An 18,493-nucleotide genomic window follows, 5' to 3' on the forward strand; every position below is an offset into this window, starting at 1 on the left:
GAAACATTTGTGTGATGAGTTTTAAGACGATAGACTAGCATACCATTGAAATAACAAATATTTAGATATAAAAATACAAATATGACTTTTGTTAAAAAGAAACGTGCCAGGGTAAGAGTGGTGGCACCTTTGTTGGCACCAGAGTGACACTTCATGCAGAGATGGAAAAACTATTCATAGAGGATCAAACACAAGAGTGCCAAAACCAAAGATCAAATTATATACTGTATTTTCCATCTTTAAATAGACACAGACTTTCATCTCCAGATCTCTGCTGGCCTGTGTAGATACGTGGGATAATGTCCAAAACAATGCCATAAGGTAGATATGTGCAGGCGAATGAGCTACATGAAGGCGCTTTCCTGCACCTCTGAAACAAGTTAGGGTCAGTCTGGCTGTGGCCTAATGCAGTGTTTAGGGGCCAAAACTACAACAGGAAATATTAACATTGCACCATTATTGGATATATGTTTTTACAAAGACAACAGGCCTCCTTTGTAAAGCAGACTGCTGTTGTTGGGTCTGTGTGTTTTAGACAAAAGCGTCAGCAGCAAAAGGAATGCATGGGACTGGTGCTGAAAGGACAGCTCCCTAGGCTGACTGAATCCATGAAGCAAAGCCTAGAGGAGGCAGGGGGAAGGGGCTACAGCCTAGCTTCTGTACAACATTGTGAAACGGACTTGGATCTTGCTTCAACCTTGAGTGGCAAGCCTTTGTTTGTTTACAGCGCTTTTTGGAAAGAAAATTAGAAGAGACATGGTCATGAAAATAATGAAGTTCATCTGTCATCAAAGTCCGCAGAGATTGAGATACAGAGCGTTTCAGCCATCTCAACATCTTCAAATCGGGATTCGTTTTTGGAGAATTGCCAGCAATCCCAAAGATAAGTCTCCTTCTGAGTCTCTACCTTTTACATTTTCTTTGTATCACATCTTCTTCCTCTCCTCTTCGCATGTCTGTGTGTCACCCCTTCATCACACCACCTGTTAAGTCTTCCTCCTCATCCATCGCTTCGTGCAGTCGTTTTTCCCTCCTTCAAATCCTCCTCGAACATGCACAGCCGACAAGTGCTTCAAATCGGTGATCAAAATTAAAAAAGTCTGCAAGGCATCGGTCAGGTTTAAACCCCGGGTGAAGACTTATCTGTCATGCCCTTCAGTACCTCATCTATTCGGTCATCCTCGATCACCACTGTGGAGAGAAACAAGATACATTTAGACTTTATTTGTCACGACTTATCTTTATGTGCGTCTGTCAGTGCTGTAGTCTACTTTAGAAAACACAACTAGAGCACTGGGGAAAGAGGTGCAGATGCTACTGAATAAATAAACAAACGCCACTGCAAATCCCCATCCCCAAAGAGCACGCACTGCCTTTGGTGCTGAAAACAAACAAAGTGATGGCGTCAGTTGTGTCCGTGGAGAAACCTTTGGAGAGCTCAGAGCAAAACGGGGTGTGCCATTGGAGGATCACCGTTTCACTGATGTAAACATGTACTTGAGTAGACCTTTGTGTTGTAACGCAGCCAATTAAATGAACTGCATCAATCATCATGGAGCTTTGACAGGGACCATGTTTTCAGTCCATTTTACGCACTGAGGGACGCACAACATATAATGCAGTTAAATTATCCAAAGCCACGAAATAATCCACTAAAATGATTCATGTTATAAATGAAAATACTGTCATAAAGTAGTGAACTTGTTTAGGGTTATTTACCTCTCTTCGCTCTGCCAATCTGCCCGAGCTTTGGGGGCCTCTTTCCTTGCGACGCAGCGAAAAACGCGCTTGTGTCTTGCAGTCCGCAGCTAAAGGACATCTGGTTGACCTCGCTGTCTGCTCCATAGCCGCTCATCTTGCTTTCGTTGTATGGCAACACCTCGGACATTGTGGCACGAAAGGGACTCGGAGCTTCTACCGGGCTGAGAGAAACAAGAGCAGAAAGAAGAGACGAGTTGCCTTTCTTCCAAGTATCTGCTTCAAAGACAAAGTAGTTTCCCCGGTTGGACTGGTCCTTGTTTGGATGCTGGCTGGAGCTTTGCAAAGGTGTCCTGGCGCAGCTTGAGGTTCCTCGGTGTCTTGGCTGTAGACTGGAGAGCTGTGTTGGTGTGAGTGGCTGGCTGATGTCTGCTGAGGGAAGTGGGAGATCCCGGGATCATAAAGGAAACCCAAGCAGAACGGTGAAGTCATCCATCCGGGTTTGGAGCGCGTCTCTCTCTCTTTCTCAGCGCGCAAGAGCAATAGTGACTCCAACTGGCCACACGAGGTAGCCTGTTGTTGCAGGGTCGTAGAAGGTAGGTCTACTGTACAATATTGTAGAAGACTGTGAAGCTCTTTACTGTCTCAGTGTATAGTGTCATTTACTCATACTTTAAATAGCCTATGCATGATTATTAAGCAATGGTTCTCAAATTTTTCACACCAAGTAGACCCACCACCTACAAAAACTACAACTATATACCAGCAATGATCTAAACCAGAGCTAAAAGAGGACCATTCTAAGTCTAAACTGGGGCTAAACCATGTCTAAAATGGCACAAAACACAAGCAAAGACTGACACAAAGGACAGAAATATGGATTGGAATAAATCAACTACTGGATTTTTTTAAACTCCAGAAGACCCAGTTTACCAGAGTGTTTACGGTTGTATTGTCCACCACAGGTATCTCAATTATGACTATTTACTTTTATTACACATCACCTTAATATATATAATTTCTTTTCTCTGACCCTCTGCTCTAATGTGGAAACTATTAATAATCTCAGAGCAGCTTATGTCAGTGTGCAGTCCTGAAAAGCAACTGCCAGGTCAGCTGAGATCTGAGGTCAGGGTGTTGCTGGAAAGTCTCCCATGTAGTCAAGGAGATCTCCGACTTTCTGGCCACCTCAAGGTACGACCCACTTGACCTCATTTTTATTAATAACTGCACTGGAAAATACATACACCGCCCCCCAACCGACTGTGCTTTAACACATATGGAAATAGAGAATGTTGAAGTGTTACTTAATAAGGCTATATCCTATTTATCCCATGAATAAATGTTGTTGTTTTTTTTACATCTGCAAAATTAAAAGATATGATTGAGATGTTATATTTGTTTATCATTAGTTTAATTAGTAGAGTACGTGTGCAAAAATCTTACAAAATAAAAGTGATCTGCTTCCTCAGAAAGTTCACTTTTCACTGTACTTGGTGAATTCATCTATCTCTCACTCAAACCTTAGGAGTGAGTGGAGAAAAGTGTTTTACAGCTGCATTAAACATGTGTGAATCATGATGATGATTTCACCAGGATATTGTCACAGGGATCAGATCACAATTTAATTACATACCATATCGCCCATCCCTATTTGAATGTCCCGCTGAAGGTCCAAATGCTCAGGGCAAGGCAAGTTTATTTGTATAGCACAATTCATACACAAAGTAATTTAAAGTGCTTTACAGGATAAGAAAGATATTAAAATCACACAAATCAAAACATAAATAATCACAAATAATCATCATAAAATGACCTTTAAAACAGAAGGGTCTGCATAATAGAAGCGCTGCCTTTCATATGAGCCTCCTTCAAGACTCAGGCCTATTACCTAAATGTTGATAATGATAAACCTTCCATAAAATATTCAATTTTCATCATCTGAAATGTATTTCTTTTTCTTCTTTGTCTTCAAAGTTTTGCAGTGATCCAACATCTAAGGAGTTGTGGTTGTAGCTCTGGGCATGTGCTGCTGTGTCAGGCCACACAAATTACGTTAACCAAATCATTTGGGTTATTCCCGTGCTTTCCCCAAGGTGACTCACAAGGCATTTCTTATACAACTGCAGCCTAGAGCTGTCCTCTGCAGCACAGAAGTTGATTCATACAAGGTTCACTCAGGGGCCAGGTGACCAAACCACCAATGAACCGAAACAGAGGATCACTACGTGATATAAGGCACAGGCCACATGGAGCACTGTGTAAAATCATTCTGCTTCTAGATGATCATCTGGCCTTTTCATCACACTTTACTTTTTACCTACTGGTAAAGGTCAGTCAGCCGATCAGCTCCATTTGCTCTTGGTGAGATTTACAATCTTTACCAAATGAGTAGAGCCTCAGAGCCACTGCAGCGTAAAGCATCAAAGATCATATAATCTGAAATCAACCTTAAAATATTTTTGTTAAATGTATTTAGAATCAGTATTAAATCTACATCATATATAAAAGGAATAACATTACATTTTTATGTTGTACTGTATTGTATTTTTTACCACTCTCCTGAGGGAGGAGAGCTTGTTGATGTGAAATATAGACAGAGCAATCAGACTAGAAAGTAGGTCATTTATCCCACATTTCACTGCATGCCCAAAGCATATGTGTGACAGCAGTAATTGGCATCAGGGACCATCTCCTGCTGGGCTGTCTCTCTCACTCACTCCCTCATTCACTCACTCCAGTGATGCTGCAGTGTCTTTGTAAATTCCTCCTTGACTAAACTCTTTAAGCCTAATGCATCCCATGTTAAGATACAATATTTTAAATATTCCCTGGTTATTTGGGGAATAATTGTACACTGTATAAACTACAGACCTGTACTGTGCCTTTAGAAGTATATTTGTAGGTCAACTAAATTAAAGCCACAATATTTAACATTTTGGCCAGAAAAACAGAAAACAGAAAAGCATGTTTTCCAGTGCGTGTCCATCTCCATAAACCTGAAGCCTCTGAGGAGGACCTTGCTTGTTTCCATGGAAATGTTGTTCATTTGGCTGTAATATTCCACAGTATGGCATATAACTATCCTCATGGATAATGTTACAAAGTACAGAGTTTAAACTTTCTATTTCCAAAGAATAATGCAGATGATGTGCCACCTCCAGAAAGTTACATTCTACCTTTAACCTACGCTTTATAATGACACTGTTATGAAATGATCTCCAGATAAGCACACATCAACTTTTTTCACCCTTGTCATCGCCATAAATCAATTTCTGTTCAATGAAGCAGAACTAATTGGTAAAATCACGAGCCATCGCCTGTCAGCTCTCTTAAAGATTAAAAACAGCCTCTCAGGACGCCTTAATAATGTTTGAGACATGAAAACAGAGCTCGGTCTTTTGTATATCAAGGCTGCCCTCTAGTGGTAAAATAAATTCCATTAAACTGAAGACGGTAAAATAGGTCAGTCCTGTTATTTGTCTAAAAATAGGTATCAAAATCAACCATTATGGTGTAATAATGAAACTGTATTTGAAATGTATGGTATATTAATAGGTTAGTGATGTAAACTGTAAAGAGCAGGTTTAATCAAAGTAAATAGTAGCATGTGGATGACACATTGAGAGTAAGTTGTGTAGGCTTTTTATTTATTTTTATTTTTTTCTATTTTTTGAGACACCATTAAAAAGTATTTGCAACTGAACCTTGAAAGACCACTGTTTTCCTCCCATCTGCTAGATGTATCTTTTACAGACATTTTATGAACCTCAACGTCACATAGACCAGTGCAGGCTTAAAAACAACATAGTGGCGTCTTCTGCAGGCCACTGTTTCCTACACTAGAGGAGACAAAAAATAGCATGATGACTCATATTGCTTTTTAGTTGCCAGGTGCAAAGACCATTGTGTAAGGTAAAACAAAAGGATTCTTCTCAGTCATCTCTTAAACAGTCACTTCTCATCACTTACTCTTTTGCGTGTACTTCAACATGTAACTTTTTAGTGCATGTGTTTTATAGGAATAGGCAACTTCTATTATTAGGCTATTTGCCATGGCTATGCCTAATTGTTGTCCTGGTTAGTCCCGTTTTTGGCCCAGTTTAGTCTTAGAGAATTGGTTTGGTCCTGTTCAAGTCCTTGTTTTAACATGGCCTAGGCTAGTCCAGGATTGGTCCCACTTTAGGAAAAAAAAAAAAAAAGTTTTTTGTTCAGTAACAAGCTGCAGTGAGAGCCCGTAGAGAAACTGATGTAATAATGTGGCTGCCTTTTTCCTTGGAGCAGGCAACTGTGAAGCAGTAAACCTATAGCTTTATTACATATTAAGCTGTTTAATGATTTTGTTACCAGATGTTTTTGTGTGTCAGATTAAGCTGTGCATTTTTCCCCATAAATCTTTAATATAGGATATGATTTTAACCAAAAGGGGTCTTTTTGTCAGTAACATTTTACAATTAAAAAACAAAAAATTAATAAATAAAATAAAAAAAAAAAATAATAAAAAAATGAAAATGGCTTAACATAAAAATGAAAAATAATTAACAGCCTAATGTAATGTGACATATGTATGGTGACAAGTTTTATGTATTTATTATTATTATTATTATTATTATTATTATTATTATTATTATTATTATTATTATTATTATTATTATTATTATTATTATTATTTATTTATTTATTTATTTATTTTATTGTTGGGTGCTTTACTGTAGGAACATGCTGCGCTCTAGTGACGTCATCAAGATGGCAGGCGGCAACACGCGAAAAAAGTCTCCCGGCGCAACAAGCCCTTTCCTGGGCAAATTGCACTGTCTGTGGCAGGATAAACACCTGGTCTTGTTTAAACCGAGTACACCTTGCTTGTAGTTTCAATCCTATGGTTTCTAGAAATCGGGATCAACGTATGGGTTATACGAAAAGTGCCATGTGAGTAACTGAGCGAGTGGCTAGTTAGCATGCTACAGAGCTTCACCGTTGTTGTGAACCCATCTGAATGCTAAATAGTTAGCTTTAGCACCCTCGCTTGATACGCCACCTGTCAAAGTTTGTGAGTGTTGTCTTGCCAATGTATATTCAGTGTGCAATAGAATAAACAAGTTTAATTAAACAGGCCAACTTATTAAATGTGTGTCTAATGTAGCCATTGCGTGCATCAATTTGAAAGTAAATCTAATAAGGATAATACATGTTGATAATTGCATTTTTACAATCACCAGACACTGAAATTGATTGGAAAGCCTACATGGACGAAGTGGAAGGCGTTATTAATGGCACCTATGATTACACTCAGCTCAAAGGAGACACTGGCCCTCTGGTGTGAGTTTTTATGTACATTTTTAAGCACTGATCTTGTTTTCATTTTGTTGAGGTTTTTGTTTTGAAATATTTTTTATGTTCTTGGTTTATGTTTTTTGTTTGTTTCTAGATATCCTGCTGGCTTTGTTTATATATTCTCTGCTTTGTACTACATCACAAGTCAAGGTGTTAATATTCGTCTTGGCCAGTACATTTTTGCAGCCTTCTACCTCATCACACTACTGCTTGTCTTCAGACTATATCTCCGTACTAAGAAGGTAAGATTAATGTTTGCCTGTATGAAATCTGAAAGTTTCATAAATATATATTTGTGCATTTCCAGGTTCCCCCCTATGTGTTCTTCTTTGTGTGCTGTGCCTCTTACCGTATTCACTCCATCTTTGTTCTGCGGCTCTTTAATGACCCAGTAGCCATGATGTTGCTGTTTGCAGCCATCAATCTTTTCATAGATGAATACTGGTGGTTAGGCTGTGGCATTTACAGGCAAGTATGTCCTACAGTTCAGGTGCTAATGTGTTTTTTTTTATTTATTTAAAGTTGTTTCCAACAGTCTTCCGTTCCTTTATTGATGTAAAAAAAAAATTAAAAATGTTTTCTCTTTTGACAGTTTAGCAGTGTCTGTGAAAATGAATGTCCTCCTGTTTGCACCTGGGCTACTTTTTCTTCTTTTGTCAGAATTTGGTCTGATAAAAACAATCCCAAAATTGTCTCTCTGTGCAGGCATACAGGTACATATCTTCTATCTTCATGTCACTGAAAACCATAGAATTGAGACAAAAACATAGTTAAAATGCCATTATATTACTTTAATACAATTGTTAAGTCGATATGTTATTACTCCTTTAGTAACATTTTTAACAGAAACGGAACACTGATCAAATGTTCCCACTAAAAAAAAATCCCCCTACAGGAATGAAAAACTCACTGAAAATCCTGCCAATATTTCTTGACTTGTATTCAGCGCAGATTTAACCCCTTTTTTTCCCTACAGATTCTTCTTGGTCTCCCTTTTCTCCTTGAAAATCCTGTTGGCTATGTCAGCCGAGCTTTTGATCTTGGGCGGCAGTTTATGTTCAAATGGACAGTGAACTGGCGTTTTCTGCCTGAATGGCTCTTTCTCAATCGGCAGTTCCACCTCCTCCTGCTGGCTGCACATCTCCTCACTCTCCTGCTCTTCACCTTGCGCCGTTGGAAAAGGTTAGAAACTCAGTCGTTCACTTGTCAGTTGTTGAAAATCAGTTGTTCTTGAGTGTTAGTGAAATGTTTGTTTATTTATTTATTTGATAGGAACAGTGCATATTAATTAAAATCTGTAATTATAGTGTAAACTAGACCTGTCATGAACAAATTTTGAAGTGATATATCGCCACAGAGAAATATTATGATAAACGATAATATTGAAACTACTCTATGTCACTGATTAAGATTTAATAAGGCAAAATCATCTCAGTAAACCATTTTAAATAGACAGTCTCATTAAAGCCATGAGCTGCAACAAATAAATGGCAAAATGTACTAATAATTAGCCATAAAAGGGAATTATCCACCCCTTCACCGCTCAAATCTTATCATATTACAACAAAAATACCCCAAATCTCCCCACTTTTGGTAAGAAAAAGTACTCACGATAAATATTGAGACCCAAAATATATTGTTCCAGCCTTCATGTATTGAACGATAAGTCGATATAGTATTTATCGTGACAGGCCTAGTGTAAACATACTAGATCATGGCATAGATACTACTTTTATACCTGTAGGAAGTTGGCTCACTTGGGAATTAACTTTTTATTTATTGTGTTTTATTAGACCAGGAGAAAGTATCTTCGACCTTATTAAAGAACCAAGCAAGAGGAAAGTCCCGCTTCAGAAGACCTCGGTTGATCATATCCTTTCATTTATTCTCGTGTTTAAAATTTATCTAGTGAATTTTGATATTCTCTGCTCATATGTTTTGGAAAAATGTATAGTTTTTGACCTTAACATACCTGCACAGATTGTTCTCATTTTGTTTACGTCAAACTTCATTGGTATGTGTTTCAGTCGGTCGTTACATTATCAGTTTTATGTGTGGTATTTTCACACCCTACCTTACCTTCTCTGGAGTGGAGGTGTCAAGAAGCTAGCGCACTTGCTAAGGTATAATATCCTTTTCCTTAAAACAATGTAGTGAATATGATTGTGAATTACATGTGTTATGTTTTTTTAGGGTCCTCATCTTGGGTTTAATTGAGCTGTCATGGAACACGTATCCTTCCACTAGTAGCAGCTCTGCAGCTCTACATGTCTGTCATCTCATCATCCTCCTCTGCCTGTGGCTGGCTCCCCCTGTTTCTGTAGTCTCAACAGATACACAAAAGAAGGACAAACATCAGTGATCAATATTATGTCGGACATTGGTTTTTTTTTTTTTTTTTTTTCCTACTGCCTTCACCTTTGTCTCTACTGCAGTACAAAGCTTTGAGTGTTGTGTTGGATCTATGTAGTGGTCTTTTTGTCATCATGTGAAGGATGTTAACATGAAGGTGCAATCCTCACATTAAACCATTAGACCAGGCATTGCAATTGCAGAAAGCATTATATTTTTTCTGAAGAAGAAATCCAAAGTAGAATTAATTTGGAGAAAGTTACAGAGATGATTTTTGGAGTGAGTTGTTTATGAATGTGTCCATTTTGAATTATTTAGTTGAGAACAATAAACTGTCACAGTTAAAGCTTGTCCTTAGGTGATGGTACCTAAAGTGATACTTCTAACCTAGTTTTAAAATGACAGTACTTAGTCACACCATTCCATTCTGGTGTTAGATTAAACGACTGAAAAGCTGAAGGCAATCGTAGTTATAGCTAATATTATGTACAGAGTTGCTTGCTTTGGTTGTTGGACAACAATGTGAATGAATGTACCGTGGACTAAAGCACAATTGTATGTAGGTTTTTAATAAAATGTAGTGTGAATCTCTAAGGTAAATATCACGGTAATGCATTTTGTCACTAAATATTTGCCAAATTGATTGTACAATGCACTAATTCAAATGTCTTTATTACAGAACAATTCAAAAATAGTTTTAATTGATATCGCTTTGATAATAAAAGGCAACTTGGAAAAGCCAAAGGATACTCTTAAAACTACAAACCTATTTGGCACTGAAAAGCTAATCGTAGGCAGTAGAAATAGTTTCATAGAAGGTTGCCTCACACATTATTAGGATTATAGCACAACATGTTGAGTTTGATGTTTTCATCCCAGTGACGTAGTAGAAGAAACAGCTGTCTGGCTGCCCCCCTCAGTCCAGCCAAATCCACTCCCTCAGGGAGCTCCTGACAGCGCAGCCAAAAGTCGGCTTTCGCCGCCACCAACTCCCACTCCATGAAGTACCCTGCACAGCGGTGCTCTAGCCAGGCTAAAGCTACCGCAGTAGCCCATGTGGACCCCTCCAAGTCCTCTTGAGCCAGCAGGCTATTGCCCTGGACCGAATCCATAGAGAGGCTTTCACATACATCAGTCTCTGAGCCACGCCCACTGTCGGCCTGGCCATGGCCTTGCCCCGACAGCTCCAGAGACCCCTCCTCTGAACTGGGCAGGTCAGGGGGAGTGCTGATGGGCTCTCTGTCAGATGGGTGTCTTCGCCGCACCCTCGGCTCCAGTATTAATGGTGTGTCATCTGGAGTGTGATGGAAGGGAGGAGCCACAGGTTTAATGAGAGAACAAGTGGAGGGAGAGAAAGTTACATGTTGAACAGGAACAGCTGATGATTTGGCAGCAGTAGATAAAGATGGAGCACTGGGAGATGTGCAGCGGAAAGGTGGGCTCAAGCTGCGTCGGTGCAGGCTGTACGGGGATGCCCTCTTCAAGCGATCCAGAGGGATCTGGACACAGTCTGAGTAGATCTCTGTCAGAAGAAAAGCTCCTGATGCCAGCTGCAGACGCACCTGTCAACAGGACAAACTATTCAGCATGTTGACTGTTTTTGTGTGTGTTGTATAGATCTCACCAAGGGCAGATAGTCTGGAGTTTCAGGGTCAAGCTGTTTCTCAGGCTCGGCAGAGAGACAGTGAGACTTAAGAGGAACCTGTTTCCCTGATGAAATGGATGACCTGAGTCTGCCAAGTGGAAATCTAGTGCGATAGAATCAATAATTATTATTTTATGTTACAGCCCAGAAACATAATATATGGCACAAAAATCCTCACTTAGTGCCAAAGAAGCTCTCCATTGACTTGCTTTCGATAGATCTTTGTGAACGGGAAAATGAGCTGCCTGGAATTGTTGGGTTTGCTGCAGTGAAGGAAGTACTTACACCTTATAACAATGCAACAAGAAAAAAATACTGTATAATTCTATAGTAAGGTACGAATGGATATGGTGACAATGTGAAATGTAGAATCAGTGAAACTGATTTACATTCCAGAGTACTTGCTCCAAAGATAATAATGTGTTATTAGTTTGTTGTTAAATGCAGTGATTGTATGTAACTTACTAGAATCCCAGGATTTAAGGCTACAGGGCGAGGCAGGAGTTTCATCTTTGTCTGAGAGACATAAAATGTGTTGATGACCTGACCTGAGTGGAAAAAATGTTTTCTTTGTCTACCTGTGGAATTAAAGGCATCCTCCAGGTCTTCACTGTCCCTGCTTGTTCGGCGTCTCCCTAATCCCACAGAATACGTTTTCTGTTTTCGACTGCCAGACAGGGAGTTTTGCCTGTTACCCAAATACATTCCTAAAGCATAAAAATAGAGAGTTTCTGTGATAAAGTGTCAAAATAAATAATTAGAAATTTGGCTGCAATAAAGATGCAAAATGAAAGTGAACATACCAGTGTGCTGGACATCCAAACATTCTGCTTTGCTTTGGCTGCTGTCTGTTATTGCAAAGATTGTGTACATGCAGACTATGTTGCAGTGCTTACTGGTCTGAATAGCCTTCGTACGGTAGCGTTTTAGTGAATCTGAGCAATAAACACATGTACATTAGTAAATGAGTATGTGTATTCATTTATCATGTCACTGTAAACATGTAACAGAAAGTCTCACTGTGTCCAGTGTCGCCCTCCTTCTCTGCCATTTTTTCAAAGTCTCTGATGACTGAACGTGCAGTCAGCTGATGGACAATCTCCTTCCATATTTCACCCTGACCTTCATCAAGTCTTTGTTCAGCTCCGTCCATCACTGCTGTGCTCGGAGCTTCTGATGACCACAGGTGTCTCAGGTCTACAGTGACCTCCCAGGACACTGGGCGCCCACTGAACAGCCCATGTATGATGGACCGGCACTGACCTGGAGGGGGGTCCTCCAGTGGCACAGCACAGAAGAGATTTTCTGGATCTACAAAGCTGTCCCAGTCCAGAGGAGATGCAGGAAACAGGAGTCCATCTGATTGACACAAAACAGGTCACATTGGTTTTACGCTTCATCCCATTAAAAGCATTTTGCTTACTGGAATCATTGAGACTTCTGTGAGACAATGTGTCAGGTCCTGATGGAGGCTTTGTGTCTGCATCACTTTCATCAAGTCTTCCTCCCAAGGTTTGGTCAAAAGAAACTCTCTCCAGTGCTCTTCTCAGGCGATGCATCTCTATCTCTCCCTGTGGAGAGGAGAAACTGCGAGCCGCCATAGTAGAACGAGCCAGGACTTTGTGTCTTCTTCTAGAATCCTCGTTCACGTCCAGATTTCCCTGTTGGAAAAGAGAAATAATAACTTAACTACTGCTACTTGGTAAATTAACGTAAAATCTACCTTTGTTGCCTGAACTTCAGATGATTTTGCTGAAAGGTTTTGATGCCACATAGCGTCTGCCCAGCGAGACAGGCAAGATTTCTTTTCAGGAGAAGGCATCTTTTCCAGGTCTTGGGGCAAAGATCCAGTGTCTAGTAGAGAACCAGAGGGGGACTCCTCCAAACCAGCGCTGGCAGCCTCCATGTTGTACGAGGTGTTTAAGTGAGACTGGGAGTGTGTCTGCAGAGTGTGGTCGCTGCTGAGGGAGCAGCGTGTCAGAACATACTGCTCCTGGATGTAAGAACTCTCCTCGATCCTGCGCCGCACATCACTGGACCACTCCACATCCACCCCTTGAGTCAAAGTTGATTAGAATATGACTATGTTTTGTTTTGTTTTTTTGTTGTTTTTTTTACAAAATTATACACATTGAACTGACCTAAGCTCACACCAGGATCAGCATCTCTAGCACATGAGAACTCAGAGGAGATTTCTCTGTAAATTTCCCTGAGAGCCTCCTCTAAATCATTACCTTCTGCACAGGTCACCATGGGCATTAACTCTGAGGCAGGAGGTGGAGAAAGGTCATCGCTTATTACACCTGCAGAGCTACCATGCCCAACTTTAGCAGCCTGCTGATAAGACTGTGTAAGAAACCGGTGAAGGAGTAATGATTGTACAAATACATAGCTGATTATATGTTAAATGTACCTCGGTCTTCTTTGATTTGAGGTTGGTTGTGTCATACAGAGTGCAGTATCCAATAAGGCAGTTTCCAGGGTAGAGAGGAGGAATTTCATAGGGTGACAGAAGAGCCTCTATATTTTCAGGCAGGTACCAGTCAATTCGAACATCAGTTAATACAGGTTCAAAAGCTTTTTTCAAGGATTTGATTAACTACAAAAAAAGAAAGAAAAAACATGTCAAGAAATTGAACAAATTACACATATGTTTCTCCAGTAGATGGCAGTGTAGTACCTTTGGCTGGAGTCTCTCCTCATCATCCAAGTACTCTGTCAGGCCTCCTGTCAATCTGGACACACCCTGCAAGAGCCGTCTACAGGCTCTGGGACCAAGGCCCAGTCCAAAACATCTGCAGAATTATATTTATTTTAAACTAATCAAACTCAAAACCCAATACTATGAATAAGATTGTCTCAAATAAAAAAATATAATAATAAAATAATAAAATCAGGGCATGTGTCACATTTGAGAGTTTGAAAAGAGCAGTGTATAGATTCTATGAAAAAGCTTAGCAGTCATACTCCAAAACAGCTGATTTTATAGCCAATGTAAACTAATACATTTTAAATAAAGTAACTGCTGTATAAGATGTATAGAGTGAATTGAAACGTGTGCAACACAATACAGTGATGGAGGACATCCATCCAGTGGGAGAATACTAATAAGGTATAAATGGACTTATAGAGAATTGCTGAAGGCCTGGAGCAAACCAGTGAGTGTGCCTCTTACTGCAGAGGAGAGCACTTAGTGGAATTGCAAGGCGGGGCAATAAAATACTGTCCACTTTCTTCTGCCTTCCATGGAGCTTATTATTGAGGCTCTTCTTTTCTGTCCCTCGTGTTCTGTGCTAAGATGACTCATGTCTTATGTTCTATTTATTGTAATAAAATAAATAAATATGACTTCTTGCATATAAAATTAAATGTGACAGTATGTTGAAAGCATATGTTCAAAAATATTGCAGAAACCCTTTTTGTTTAGAGTTTGGGCACCCCTTACCTGCCAGAGCATGTGTTTCTGCGGACCAGTTCCAGTATTTTGGACACACTGCTGATTGTCCCATCTGTAATGATAAATATCTGCCGAGGACAGGACCGCTGCATTGGCTGCTGATACAACCAGGACAGCACCCCCAGCAGGTTGGTGCCTCTCATGTCTGCTTTCATCCTCTGTACATACTCATTAGCTTGCATAAGAGTGACCTGTAGTGAATAAGTGGACAAACATGAGTAAAAAAACAGGATCCACAGCATTACAGCAAGCATCATCTGACTCATGCGTGCACATCATCAATGTCACCAGTGCAAATTGAATGTTTAATATCAGATGCCCGAATTACTCTGTGAGGGAAGGACACAAATTTAATTACCTCTTCTCTAATAAAGAGAAAGCAAACATGCACACCTCAGCACCTGCACCTTAAAAAAACTGTGTCCAAACAAGGAAGCAATAGAGTGGACTCTGCAGCTGTAGTTAAGAGTGCAGAAAAGGTCACCATATGGTCTGCCCTGGGTGCAAAGACACACTGTCCTTACAGTCCCTTGTCCAACCCAAACCTAATACTCTGCTGCTACGGCAACACAACAACTGACCTTTTACATGATTAGTTGGCCCAAACTCCTCTGTATTTAACACTGTAAACCTAATGTGAGTGAAGTTACACACATGATGATTACTTTGTTTTGACAATTCAACCTGTGAACACCTACATCAGTGCAAAGTCTACTCATGGAGAACAGTGGTTTAACAGTGGTGCCAAAACCCACAATGTTGAGCGTGGTCCCAGAAGGGAGACTCTTCAGGGCTACGACCATGGCCTCCTATGAAAAAAAAACAAAAACTGTCAAAATACCAGGATGATTTGCTGTAAATGTGTTTGTTGTGTTTGTGGTGTGTGCATGTATGTGTGTCCGTAAATATTAAGGTTGATTAATGATGATGATGAGATGCGAGAGTGCATCCAAAAACACTTACTTTCACACGCTGAATGTTGGTGCCACTCATGCTGCCGCTACGATCAATAAGAAACACAACTTCTCTGGTGGTTTTGTGAAGTTCAGCTGGTTCGCTCAGCAGGTCAGGACAAAAATTAAGCATCAAAACAGGATGGCTCATGATGTCTTTGTGATAACGTTTTCGCACAAACTCAAGCTGTAAATACAAACATTATCAGTGCTGAAACAGTCTTTATCGCAGTAATAAAACAAACCTTTTTCTCAGGATCTGAGTCTTTCCGCATACAGCGATTAAAGTCGCGACGACAGGAGATCTGTTGTTCGTACTGGCTGAAGGAAAGTCGTCCTCTCTCTACTATTACTAAAGGGTTGTGAGGCTCTGGAAAAACAAATATGGGAGTAAACGTTTATCTGTAAAAAACTCACAATAGAAAATGGACTGACCACTGAGGTGCAGTATGATCTCTATGTGACGGTCATAGGGATGCTCTTGTGCCAAGGTGATGTATGTAGCAGAGGCACTTTGGGCACTAGGGTCAGCGTCTGCTCGCAGGGCGTGGGTTGGGCTCTCCAATCCTAATAGCACGTTACAGAACAATCTGATAAATTAAGATATTTCAAATAAGTAAAATCATACATTTTGTACCTGCCAATAAGCACGCTCCTCGGACAAGCAGTTGAAAGTTGAGTTCATAAGGTGCCAGGTTAGCAGCTGGACTGGTGAAGATGCCGTGTGCACACTGTTGTTCAGAGTGTATGGCCCTGTCTTGTTTCCCAGAAGTGGCACCAAAACAGCTGGTTGCTCTGAGGGAATGATTGAAATAGTTGACATAAGTAACATATAAAGACTGCAAACAGATGTAGACCTGATAAAAACATTGTACCCTATCTCCTCTGATTTTCCTCCATTGTCGCTCTTGCTAGCCCTGTGTCCAGTGACTATTGGCGTGAGCACTGTGGGGTAAATGATGCGAATGGCTCCATTTTCTAGTGTAGGAAGTTCCAGTGTGGTGCTTAAGGTTATAGACACTATATCCATGGGACCAATGACTCCTGTGCCCACAATGAAAGTGGTTCTTTCCAAATCTTCATCCAGAATAACATGTCCTGAAGACAAAATTCAATGTTACACTTTTAACTATAAAAAACAACTAATTAGATTTAATAAATGCAGTAGAAGGCCTATACAGAAATGATATTCACCATGAGGCATGCAGTCAGATAGCACTGTACATATTTGTGACTATTGTATTACCATATTAATGCCAGTTTAAGGACAGAATAGTTTCAATATTATATTTAGTCTCAGTTTGTATCTGTAGTGATTTTTTTTGAAAACCCTAATAAGATATGGTCTTAAATGCATATAGTAAAAAACTGCACACCATTGGTACATTGCATATCGAAGTTACCCCTGCCACAACATCCCCATTCTCGGCTATTGCCACAATGGCCCTCCAGACCAAACTCTGAGCAGCAGTCTAGACAGCAATCCTTCAGCTTTCCTCTGCTCTCAATATGAACTCCGACCAGACGACCAGCAATGACTGCCTCAAATCCAACCACGACCTCCTTCTCTCCAAGAGGGTAAACAAAGATACCTGTGACAAATAATGTGTATAATAAGTGTCAGTTATATTTCTTTGTAAACTATTCAATGAACAATTTAAAGTACCGTCCACAGCATCAGTATCAACATTGGCATAGGTAAGATGGGCAATGGTGCCGAGGGAGCAGCCGTTGGCACAGGACTTGATACAAGAGGCCTTAAGTAGCAATGGCTCCCAGGTGGAGCGGTTCCTCAGTCCCACCATCCTCTTAGCATCTGACCTGTACCTGCACATAGTTAGAAAAGGAATGACATTTGTACTAAAGAAAAGTACCAAAGTACATCATAAGTGTGCACAGTACTGATATAAGAACTATACTAACTATTTTGAATGTGAATATATTGTTACTAATAAATAGAGTAAATATGGGGTGATCGATGTAAAAGCAATGGTTTTGTGATAGTAAATGTAACAGCAGCATTAAATTATTGTAGATAAAATTACATATGCAATAAGACTTTCATTACTTACATGAAGAGAACTCCTTGTAAACTTTGAGGAGTTTTTGGTTATCATGCATTTATATGTGCGTGTCAGCCATGTAACTAAGCTATTTCCTCTCCTCAGGCTCTTAGCAACCACTAATGTTAGTTTAAGTAAGAGAGACCAGTCAATGATTAACCCTGCAGTTTAGGGCCCATTATTACTAAACATTATCCCAGGTGTTTTCCATCAATAGTCATCAATTCTCCACATGCACCAACAACTACTGTCTCACACACATCTGACAGCCTCAAACTGCTCCTTTAGCCTAAATAATCTAAACAACAAAATGTCTTAATAAAAAACAGTAAAGTATAATTTGGAAGTTTATGTAAAAGTTGTAGACAGAAAAAACTAAAACACTAGTTGTGAATGCCTGATTGCCTGTGTGCAAATACATGGGTTGTGAGTTAGTACATGTTTGCCACGCTTCATGTAACGCACTTTTCGCAGTCACCTTTAGGACAAAATCAACAATCTCCATCTGGCTACTGTGCTGTCCAGCCATAATAGACTGGTAAATAGCAGTTTTGTTAAAACAATATGCGTCTCATAGCTGATCATAGTGAGAGCAAAATGGTGCCTTTTGCAAAATTAGTGTGCATGATAAATTGATTTGATTCTAGTATAAACTCAATGTACTAAAAACAAATTGCTAGACTTACGAAAAATGCATGTAGAATTGTGTAAATTGAAAGTGGATCACATGATCAACTTTTGATCAATGGCACTGAATACACAAACATGAACATTGATGCATTTGAGCACATTTTTAGCATCCATATACCTTTTCCACAACAATACTATTATGGGGCAAACTGAAATGTCCCAGAAACACTTACTTTAGTTTAGTGCCAGGTCCAGCAGTCTGCTTCAGTGTCCAGCCTCTGCATCACCTCTGAGGATCCTACTTATACGGCAACAGTAGATCACAATTCTCTCTCTCTCAGTCGCTCTGTCCCTCTCTCTC

The 18,493-nt window shown here is 39.9% G+C and overlaps 4 protein-coding genes across 4 annotated transcripts in view; 2 read left to right on the top strand and 2 right to left on the bottom strand.

The window, feature by feature from the left end:
• The window catches only part of LOC117385379 (calmodulin-regulated spectrin-associated protein 2-like), a 21,304-nt gene extending 20,555 nt beyond the window's left edge, over window positions 1–749 (top strand). Inside the window, 1 exon segment of the mRNA XM_055228604.1 lies at window positions 536–749. Coding sequence (XP_055084579.1) covers window positions 536–749 — 214 coding nt within the window.
• Window positions 22–2,140, bottom strand: LOC117385696 (calcium/calmodulin-dependent protein kinase II inhibitor 2-like). The gene is made up of 2 exons (XM_033983005.2): window positions 1,720–2,140; window positions 22–1,191 (listed from the first exon to the last, which is right to left on the bottom strand). The coding sequence occupies exons 1-2, from the start codon at window positions 1,886–1,888 to the stop codon at window positions 1,121–1,123; spliced, it is 240 nt and encodes a 79-aa protein (XP_033838896.1). The 5' UTR covers window positions 1,889–2,140; the 3' UTR covers window positions 22–1,120.
• A 4,303-nt stretch (window positions 2,141–6,443) lies between these two features.
• Window positions 6,444–9,420, top strand: LOC117385605 (dol-P-Man:Man(5)GlcNAc(2)-PP-Dol alpha-1,3-mannosyltransferase-like). The gene is given in 10 exon segments (XM_033982898.2): window positions 6,444–6,547; window positions 6,550–6,627; window positions 6,918–7,017; window positions 7,127–7,274; window positions 7,340–7,500; window positions 7,625–7,745; window positions 8,009–8,214; window positions 8,826–8,902; window positions 9,011–9,155; window positions 9,226–9,420. Coding segments are annotated over 10 exon segments (1,308 nt in total). The 5' UTR covers window position 6,444; the 3' UTR covers window positions 9,395–9,420.
• A 681-nt stretch (window positions 9,421–10,101) lies between these two features.
• On the bottom strand, window positions 10,102–18,444 carry LOC117385523 (von Willebrand factor A domain-containing protein 5B1-like). The gene is made up of 22 exons (XM_033982811.2): window positions 18,366–18,444; window positions 17,106–17,266; window positions 16,816–17,031; window positions 16,315–16,537; window positions 16,077–16,234; window positions 15,875–16,006; window positions 15,685–15,809; window positions 15,450–15,626; window positions 15,185–15,295; window positions 14,475–14,677; window positions 13,710–13,824; window positions 13,443–13,628; window positions 13,171–13,375; window positions 12,753–13,084; window positions 12,453–12,690; window positions 12,050–12,388; window positions 11,833–11,964; window positions 11,608–11,736; window positions 11,495–11,545; window positions 11,208–11,316; window positions 11,009–11,132; window positions 10,102–10,946 (listed from the first exon to the last, which is right to left on the bottom strand). The coding sequence occupies exons 2-22, from the start codon at window positions 17,242–17,244 to the stop codon at window positions 10,209–10,211; spliced, it is 4,182 nt and encodes a 1,393-aa protein (XP_033838702.1). The 5' UTR covers window positions 17,245–17,266; window positions 18,366–18,444; the 3' UTR covers window positions 10,102–10,208.
• Between the last annotated feature and the right edge of the window lie 49 nt (window positions 18,445–18,493).

The sequence above is a fragment of the Periophthalmus magnuspinnatus genome, chromosome 17 (genome assembly GCF_009829125.3).
Source record: "Periophthalmus magnuspinnatus isolate fPerMag1 chromosome 17, fPerMag1.2.pri, whole genome shotgun sequence".
NCBI lineage: Eukaryota > Metazoa > Chordata > Actinopteri > Gobiiformes > Gobiidae > Periophthalmus > Periophthalmus magnuspinnatus.

Excerpts from the sequence above, each read along its gene's own strand:
- LOC117385696 (XM_033983005.2), bottom strand. The coding sequence starts at position 1,888 with ATGTCCGAGGTGTTGCCATACAACGAAAGCAAGATGAGCGGCTATGGA. Across the intron at positions 1,192-1,719 it reads GATTGGCAGAGCGAAGAGAG|TGGTGATCGAGGATGACCGA; the intron begins GTAAATAACCCT and ends TTCTCTCCACAG.
- LOC117385523 (XM_033982811.2), bottom strand. The coding sequence starts at position 17,244 with ATGGTGGGACTGAGGAACCGCTCCACCTGGGAGCCATTGCTACTTAAG. Across the intron at positions 11,317-11,494 it reads CCTTAAATCCTGGGATTCTA|GTGTAAGTACTTCCTTCACT; the intron begins GTAAGTTACATA and ends CATTGTTATAAG. Across the intron at positions 11,133-11,207 it reads GAGAGCTTCTTTGGCACTAA|ATTTCCACTTGGCAGACTCA; the intron begins GTGAGGATTTTT and ends CTATCGCACTAG.